Source organism: Peromyscus maniculatus, chromosome 9 (genome assembly GCF_049852395.1).
Source record: "Peromyscus maniculatus bairdii isolate BWxNUB_F1_BW_parent chromosome 9, HU_Pman_BW_mat_3.1, whole genome shotgun sequence".
NCBI classification, from domain to species: domain Eukaryota; kingdom Metazoa; phylum Chordata; class Mammalia; order Rodentia; family Cricetidae; genus Peromyscus; species Peromyscus maniculatus.
In genome coordinates this window covers 5633818-5643411 of record NC_134860.1, presented here as the reverse complement: position 1 = coordinate 5643411, position 9594 = coordinate 5633818, and the positions used below count along the sequence as shown (strand labels likewise).

The 9594-nt window shown below is 44.9% G+C and overlaps 1 protein-coding gene across 5 annotated transcripts in view; it reads right to left on the bottom strand.

Annotated features, from left to right (window-relative positions):
• Window positions 1-2853: 2853 nt before the first annotated feature.
• LOC143267221 (disks large homolog 5-like) overlaps window positions 2854-9594 on the bottom strand; it is a 62610-nt gene continuing 55869 nt past the window's right edge. For 4 of the 5 annotated variants that reach the window (XM_076544223.1, XM_076544221.1, XM_076544224.1 and 1 more), the window contains 5 exons: window positions 9314-9442; window positions 8471-8654; window positions 4614-4729; window positions 3568-3664; window positions 2854-3406 (listed from right to left, as the gene is read on the bottom strand). In XM_076544223.1, coding sequence (XP_076400338.1) covers window positions 3577-3664; window positions 4614-4729; window positions 8471-8654; window positions 9314-9442 — 517 coding nt within the window. In that variant the 3' untranslated portion in view covers window positions 2854-3406; window positions 3568-3576. The remainder of the gene's footprint in view (window positions 3407-3567; window positions 3665-4613; window positions 4730-8470; window positions 8655-9313; window positions 9443-9594) is intronic. The other variant, XM_076544222.1, reaches the window with a different exon arrangement.

Genomic DNA, 9594 nt, shown 5'->3' with positions numbered 1-9594 from the left:
TGACAGGCATGTCACTCTGGCTGGTCTGAAGCTTACTCCCAACACTTACCTGGAGCATCCAGAGGCACCATTAACCACAACTCCACCACCAGGAATGTCTTATCAATTCTGCATTTCATCAGATGGCCCTAATATGCATTGTCATCCAGGATGAGATGTGAGAGGTCTGCTCTAACCCTGATAATATGTGATGCTCGAGCAGGATCTTGAACCCACCAATGCCTTGAATGAATGCCTAGCATCCTAAGACAATTACAATGCCTACATCATATGCTTGTCTCTACAGGTCTCCTGAAATGGTTGGAGCTGATTCATTCAAACTAACACAGCATACATAAGTAAATGGACAAAAGTCAAGTGCAGGGTCTGGTGAGATGGCTGGTGCATTTTGAGTATTTTCTCTCCCAAAGGACCAACAGAGCAGCTAAAAATCCTCTTTAACTCCAGGTCCACATGGAATCTGATGGCTTCTTCTGGCCACTGGTGGAATTGCATGAACATGGTGTACAGCCCTGTGGCAGGCAAAACAACCATAGATATAAATAAAAGAAATAAATCTTTTTAAAAAATTGCACCAATTCACAGTTAAGGACAAAAGCACCAAAAAAAATAATGTCCCAACATATCTTGTAATTCATTATGTTTGCAGTCTGGTTATCATTGATACTATATTCCAAGGAAACCATGGGCAGATAGCTCTGGTTTTCCTAATTTCTTTTTTTATTTTAAATATTTTATTATTCTCTGTTGGTTTCACATCATGCTTCCCAATCCAACTTTTCCCCTTATCCATTCTTTCACACCTGAGCTCTGCCTTTAAAACATCCCCCCCCCCCAAAAAAAAACAACTAAAAAGAAAACTGAAAACTCAAATTTTAAAAAGAAACAAAGTCTCAGCAAGGAAGATTTAGTGTGACCCTGTGAGTCACACAAAATACCCTTTAGTACATACATCTTTTCTTTAAGTGTTTCAGGCCTCTCTGGCTTCTCTACACTATAGATGATGGACCTTCACTTGTGGTCCTACTCTTGGATATCCTAATGATGTCTTGTGTCATAGAGATCCTGAAGCTTTAGATCTTCAGAAACTGGGCCCTTTACCTGCTTCAACAGTCCATGGATAAAGAAGAAGTTAGGGTGGGATAATTCATAGCCATGGTTCTGGGCTGGGGTTACCTGGAATGATCCGACTGCCAGGTTTCCTTCATCTTCCACACCCAGGCAAGCTCTCCAACACTGTCCCACCTAGCTCACCCCATGCAATGGGCAGAATGGAGAGAGGCGAATTGTCCTTTCCTCATGCACTCAACTCTGACTTACCCACACTCAGAACAAAGGAACAGCTCTAGTGTTTTGTGAGATGATGTGCCAAGTCCACAAACCCAATTGCTGCAGCTGCTGAGAGGCTGACCCAGCTCCTCTGTTCTCAAGCCCCAGATTCCCACTCTTCCACCAGCTGTAGGTGGCATTTGCTCAGGTGAGGCGGGCATCTTTCCCTTACCCTTGCCAACACAACACAGAAGAGGGTGGACTGAGTTCTTCTGCTCTCAGAGCCTCAGGGCCAGATCACTGACACCACAAACAACAGGGTCAGCTCTACTGTGCTGCTCAGTCCAGGTGCAGAACCCACTCTCCGCAGTTCTGCAGTGGGTGAGGGGCAGGTCCAGTTCTCATTAGCGCTAAGGCCAGCGATGAGTAGGGTTAACTCTTTGAATCCCTATCCTGTCTTCAGCAGTAAAAGGAGCCAGTCACATCAACATAGACCAAGTCTATGGCAGGGCAATGGACCAGACAAGGCCTTTGACAGCAGCCTACGCCTGGAGGACACCAGGGTCCCTGGTGGCAGCACAGGCCACTCAGATCTATATGGCCCCAAAGAGAACACAGGCCCTAGAAACTACCATGGTCCTAGGTGACAGCCCAGACCCCTCCCTACATCTGTGTTAGCCTTGGTGGCTGTACATGCCATAGATATGAACACAGATCCTGGTTGTGTTTTCAACATGCATACAGATATGTTCCCAAGTTGTAGCACAGGCCTGGATGCCACCATGGCTCTGCTTGGCAATGAAGGTCACACAGATTGGCAGGGACCCAGCAGTACCACATCCCATGGTGGTAGCTCAGATTCTAGGCACTGTCTTTGATGGCAACAGGGGCCTGAGATATCAACACCGACCCTGGCTACAGCAGGGCCATGGATCCAGACATGCCCCTCAGTTACAGCCCTGGTCCTGATGTCATTATGGTCCTAGGTGGCGGTACAGGCTTCTAAGACACATCTGTCCACTTGGGGGCATATCCCTTTGACAACAACATGGTCATAGGTGGTGGCCAAGACTGTAGGTGGCTGCCAGGCCCTCACTGGCAGAGGATGCATGGGTATCAACACAGACTCCAACAGTTTGTCAGGGCCATGGACAGGATATGGCCCTTGGCAGCAGACCAGGCATGGATATTATCATGGCCCCAGGTGGCAAGCAGGCTATGGATTTCTTTCATAATCCTTTAGTAAATGTTTTCATTTCCTGAGAGGCTTTACAGAAATACTGTTGTTTTTCTAATTCATGTGGTTCACATGATCACATCCTGAAATGGGTATACAAAATGCTATAGCTAGGGTGGATAAATATATGACAACAAGGATACAGTATGGATACTTTTTCCATTATGCAATGGGAATCCACGGAGTTGACAACACCATCTGCATCCAAAGACCTGTGTAGCCCTAGCTTCCTGAGAACCCACTATTGTAGCTTAAGCTGGGCACACAAGTGATCTGATGTTACAAGAGATTCTGGGGCTTACTAGAGTGAGACATCACACCTGACCAAAGAAATTGCTTCTAAGTCAGAAAAGTTCAAAATCACTTTATTATTAATAAAAACTCAGTAATATTACTCAATATGAGCTTAAAGAAATTAGTCAATAAACAGTGAATATCTTAGTAAAATACCTAAATAACAACAAGAACAAAAGTAAGAACAAATAAATAGCAAAAGCTCAAACCATAACAAAGAAAACCAAAAAAACCCAAAGCAAACAAAACCCAACCAAAACCAAACAAAAAAATTAAGGTCACAAGCATTCTTTTGGTGCACATTTTGCAGCAGAGACCTACAGTCTGTGGCTGGCCTTGGAAACATGGTAGGAAGGCAGACAGCGATTGTAAAAAGCGTTTTAAAAACTAGTATAGCCATGCCTCCTTTGGGTTTGTAGGTCAAGTTCTCACAGAGACTAAGAATGAGACCTTTCTAGAGCATTCGTTGTACCCCTTGGGAAGCTTTTGAGTTCACAGCTCTAAAGGAGTGTCTTCTGAGGAGGAGGCCTTGATCGGAGAGTATAGCAGGTCATAGGTTCAAGGCATCTGTGGTTTCTTTGGCCTCTTCAGTTCTCCCAAGATCTGCTATATGAGAAGGAAAGGCATTCAGACACAGAAGGAGTCTGACTGGGCCACAGGCTAGAAAAAAATCAAGACCTATTCACACTGGAAGCCAAGGTCAAGAGCCCCCAGTCTCCCACCAATGCCATGTTTGCTGAGGGTGGATGCATTGGTGGCTCACTTGCCTGTGAGACTTAGTGCTCCTGCTGCAGCAGCTCTGTCTGCAGGAGGCTCTCATCCTGGGCTGTGGCCTGTTCAAACTCATATTGGTGATGGTCTAACCTAGAGGAGGAAGGCAGTTAGGGATCAGGCCTGGTGGAGACCTGCTATGTCAGCTTTTCAGCCTGAACCAGCTCTAGTCAGCTGGAGAGTCCAGCATTACCTTTCATCTGAGGTCATTTCCTGCATTTCCTAAGGGAGGAGGGTCAGAATGGACCTCGACCAGGATTTGATTCTCAGCTTTTAAAATCTACCAGAAGATGAACTGAGAACTACACTGTGCTGGGCATGATAATCAGGACTTTTCTCCAGTTGTCTAGATAAATTATTTTGACAGAAAAAAAAATAAAGTAGCAATGTCTGAGTAAGAGTAGAGGGCATATCTACATGAATCTGATTAGATACAGGCAATGAATGTGAGCAACCTGAGAAACTGAATGTAGACACTCTAGGGGAGCCTACAAAAGAAAAGCAGTGAAGGATCTGATTATTGTTAAAGAACAGAAACTGGCCTCGGTTCAACTCCTCAAATCCTAAATCTTCTTATAATAGAAAAATCTTTTCACAGGAAACAGATTCACACTGCAGAGAGCCTGTAATCTGCAGGAGTGTGCTGCTTGTAGATCTACCCAAAGGCAGGAACTTCTCTCTAAAGGTGATGTTCTGGAAGGAAAATAAAGTGGCAGGAGCACACACTGTCCTCCACAACTAACCATCCTCCTGCTAGGTTGAGGACTACCATAGGGAGATTTGTGTGGAGAAACAGGGGACACTGAGAAGATTCCAGAGAGCTCAGATGGGAGTAAGGGGTAGACACTCCCCAGAAACACTAAGGATCAAACATAGTGTTTCCTGGAGAGGTTCTTGTTGGCCAGGCCAATACAATATCCTGAGGCATTCTTTCTCTTGCTGTGGCTTGGAGCTATTCAGATGGTGGAAATCCCAAAAAGACAGAGATCCAGGGACAGGTGACATACATGGTTTTAACTTCTCTCCCAGCTTGGGCTCTTACCTCATCTCAGAGACACTGAAGTGATGTTGCAGCTTTTCTGCCAAGTCCTCTTGCTGGGTGACCAGCTCCTTCTGCTTCAGCAGGTCCTTCGGTCTTTCATCCAGGCTCTCTTGCTCCTGTTCTTTAGAAGATTGTGTTCTCAGTGGAGGCTTGCTCATTCATATGCACACACATGATTTCATGAATACACACAAGTACATGTATGCACACATACAAGCACACTATAATGCAGTAACATGTTTAGCTTCACAGTTAATACTAACATAAGGAGCAACCACCAGGGATACTAATGAAAACAAGGTAAACCTGTTGGAAGAGAGAAGCCAGTGAACGTGGGAGAGAGGCAGTTCAGTCAGTGAAGAGCCTATTTGCAACCTAATGCAGAGACAGGTGGCCTCAGGGGTCCTCGTCCGTTAACTAACCCTGCTTAGGAAGTTCCCCAGGCTGTGCAGTATAGGAATGTTCCCCAGCAAAGGACTACTGGATGGTTGTGGACAACCCCACTGGTCTTATTCACTGTTTCCCAGTTCCCCCAATGTGAGCAACTTCCTTCAAAAAGGGCTCCCTGTGCTACAGGTTGCCTAACTTTGGACCAAAAGCAAAGAATCTCAGGAAACTAGAAAATGTCCATAACCAGCATCCAAAAGAAACAGTTCCTTCCTTTGAGGTGATTGTGCCAGGGATGTGTTTGAGTAACAAATGGCTGACTAAGTCAGTGCCAAATGATTTTATGTATTATTTTGTGCTGAACAATATTCCATGAAAGAGCCTGACCACATTGTACTGTTTCACTCTTTGAATGATGGGCATCATGAAGCTACACTCAGGAAAGCTGATAAATCCCTGAGATCCCCTAGTTTCTCTGTGGACACTGACTTCATGTTCTGGCATCACTGGGTCACCTGGGAATGCAGTTCAACTTTCTGAAGACTTGTGTGTAGCTTCTTACTGTGCTATACCATTTTACAGTACCAGCAATGTCTGAGGGTCCTCATTTCTCCAAACACTCCATGAGGCTGATTTTAACTCAGAATGAACAACTTTGGAGAAAAGCAGTTACTGAGTGCTGCAGACACAGCATATGGCGTGTCCAATACCCTCGGGAATCTAAGTGGGGTGCACTGAGACAGCCCCATTCTCATACCACATCCTGGCTAGCGAACTTCCGCTGGACTGAGATGCAGCTTGAAGCACACTGCAAGTCAGAATCTCTCAACGACTAACATCCAGCCTAAGTTCCAAGGCCAAGGTTAACTGAGCCAAAGTTAGGGAAAGGGGAAAAGCAAGTGGTAGCAGACAATGTGGATGAGGACAAAACAGGATACAGAGAAGACACAGCAAGCCACCTGACCATTGAGTGTGCAGTCACCATTCACCCAGAGCAGAGAAGAGACACAAACCCTCACCCAGCCTATCCTGCCTCTCAGATACCTTGATTTGCCACAGTGGTCTCCTCCTAACTTCCATGTACTACATTCCTTTGGTTTGCTCCAAGGATTTCTTTTCAGATATATATTTTTGTCTCTACAAATACCTGAAAATCGCTGAGTTATAGTAGCTTTTGTGTCCCTTTGTTCTAGTGAGCTAGGAGGACATGGAGAAAGATGGGCAGCAGCATACAATATTTGATGGATGCCAAGTGAAGGGTCACAGTACTTTTTCAGAAAAGTTGGTTCCATCATCATTAAAAATGTGTAAATGAACATACGAATATAGATAAACACACACACACACACGAAGTTACAAATCCACACATACAAACACACTTGCACATATAAGCAACTGAACTTGCAAACACACTCAAATATTTACCCCTATACATACAGGGAACATAGGCACATACACACATACACACTCAACCACACATGGTCACATATACACACCCAAAGGAGCACCTCTGTGCAAGCAATAGACAGTATTCACACACAAACACACATATAGAAGTTCACAAACACATAGAGAGATGCACATAAAATCACAACACACAATATACAACAACCCCAACACACACACACACACACACACACACACACACACACACACACACACTTCCTGAACCTAGAATGGTCAGTGAGAGATGACTGTTGCCTTGCAGCACCTTTTCTGATGTATATAGAGGTAGCGGGTCCTCTATGCTGTCTACAAGGCTCTTAGACTCAGCAAGGCACTGCTACCCCGGCCTGCACTTACTTTTCCTTGAATACATTTTATCCATCACAAAACCCCCTGACTCCACATTATCCAAGTTAACCCATCATAGTCTCTTCACTCCACTTATCCTGGCTCCTCCACAAACGACCTTGATAACCCAAGAAAAAGAAAGTGACACATGGTCAACACCAGGAAGTTTTCAACAGAAGACACTGCATATGATATGAATGCAGTGCAATGTCAGTCAGAAGGAGGCCAGTGACATCACCTGCAGGGCTTTTCAGGAACCCAGCACTCTGCACAACCATGAGAGGAAATCTGTTCTGAGACACAGCCATGCACATGATATAGTCAGCAACACAATGTCAGCAAGGAGATGCACTGTGGGAGTCTCGGTTGAGAAACCAGAGACAAACCAGACATTTCCTGTGGTCTTAGCTCTGTGCAGTGAAAGCAAAGAAGCCTGCTATTTATTGTTTAAAAAAAGCTGTAGTGTTTGATTTTGTTATTTATTAAAAAACACATTGGTATCAAAACAATAAAAGTAAATAAACAAAAGAGAAAGCAAATATATCTTTCCTCTTTCTGTGTATATTTAAACTTGTAACATTGGATAAGACAAAATAAGAGAGAAGTTCTACCTTGGAGGACAGGAGATCTAAAGAGAACTGGGAGCCAGATTAGCCCAAACAGAGAATTTCAGGTTCAATGAAAACCTGGGCTCTAAGGGAATAAGGGAGTGAGCAACAGATGACAACATGGGATTTCATTTTGTAGCCTCTGAACCTACAAACCGATTTACACATTTACACAGGCCTGCATAGATAACACACAGACCACAGAAATAGGAAGTGAGCAGAAAACAATGGTGAGGGCATCATGCTGTAGGAACAGTTGAATTAAAAATATGCACATCAGGTGTTTCAAGTGAGACCCACAACACTGCTATCCATCCTTTGGAGACTAAAAATTCCTAGGAGAGCACAAAAGTTCTTCATGCTATGTTGAGTTGATAGGAGAAAATGTTTTCTTGAAGCTTCAAATCTGTCACCCCAACCCTCAGCCTGTCAAAGGCCTTCCACATCTATGGTCAACCAGTCAGTTCCAGACTGGAAGCTCCAGGATGGGAGAACTGTCCAGCACCATGCCTAGAAAAAAGGGCTGAAAAGGGGTTACTCAGGCATCTGTCACTATGAACAAAGAGCTTGGCAAAAGGAAGAGAACACATTGGGATGCAGGAATTAAGGAGAAGACCACATGCCACACAAAACATTGACAATGAGAACCACTCACTTGGCACTGACAATGAGCTCTAGTCCTTGCAGGCTGCTTCCTATCTGTGATCTCACATGACCCTTGCAAAGCAAATGAGCCACAGGCCACTAACATCATCAATGAAAGCTTTGTGCTGTTCCCTAAGGAGCTCCCTGCATAGCAGACCTCTGATCATAATGACATGTAGGTGGATGATATGTGACTGAATCAGTTCTCAATGAACTGCAGCTTCTAGCACAGCAGGAGGTTTCCCTTGCCAATTATCCAGATTCTTGCAGGAGGCTAACTCTCTAGAACGACTCGGGAATGATCACAGAAATCAACAGTTGGATGGTATGTAGGTGGGGGTCTGGATGAGTGTGGATGGTATATGAGTGTCTCTATGTTTATGGTTGGACAGGTGGGCACCTGGCCCTGCTGCCTCAGCCTACCTGCTGCTGCTCAGCAGAAGGGTCACAGATGACCTCATGAGCCTCCTTCAAGAGCCTCTTCAGCTCCTCACAGGACTCTTGGATCTCAATCTGCTCCTCCCACAGCAATCTGTTCTTCAGTCTTAAAACATGTATATTTTCCTTCAGCTCAGTGCAATCTCGGAGGACCTGGCCATGGAGGTAACTGAACAAACACCAAAACATGGTGAGACCCAGCCAGCCTCCTTTGCCATTCCTACCCCCAAGTACTACCCATGCTGAAAAGTCCCAGACCCCCAGAAAGCCCAAGAATGGAGTTCTCAGTAGCCAAGCAGCATCACTCAGATGCAAGCCAAACCCAGAGAGTAACAAAATTGCAAAAAGATTCAAAATACTTCTGAAATTCCTGATGCCAAAAGGGATCCTATGCCTCTGAGAACAGGGTACAGCCCACACCTGTGCTTAACTGTTCATGACATTGGGAAAGCATCAGCAGGTTGAGGGCAAACACTGTCAGAAGGATAGAAAAAGCCCCAACCAGAATCAATTCTGTCCTTGTCTCCCATGGAAACAGGCTCTGGGAAGCCCTGGTCAGAGCCACAGAAGTACTAGGATACCTGACACTCCCTTCATGGTTCAAACCATTTGTTTTTTATCAAGGGTTTGCTGAAGCTGGCAGGACATAGCTTGGAGGAGAACAGTGTCTTTTCACACTTAGCAAAACTGAGTCCAAGAGGCACAAGGCCAAGGACCACATGTCAGGCTGCTTGCTAAGAGGCAGATAGGCAAGAACCAGAGCTATCACATTGAGTCAAAGAGAAACATGGCAGAATCAGTCTCTCCCAAGTTAAATCAGGCACATACCTGTAGGATACATTCTCTTCAATCAGATGTTTGATCTTGTTCACACCGTCACTTATTTCCATTGGCATTTTCTGTAAGTCCAGCATCACCTGCTTATGCTCCTTTTTCATGATTTCAAAAGAATTCAGCCTGTGGTAGGGCATGGCCCCAGGAGAAAAGGACCCCATGAACACAGGCCACAAGGATCATATGGAATCAGGCTATGCTCTGGACTCCTCAGTGCCATGGAAGACACAGCCTGGCACTTATACAATAGGTCCTCCTGGTGCTTATTAAACTTC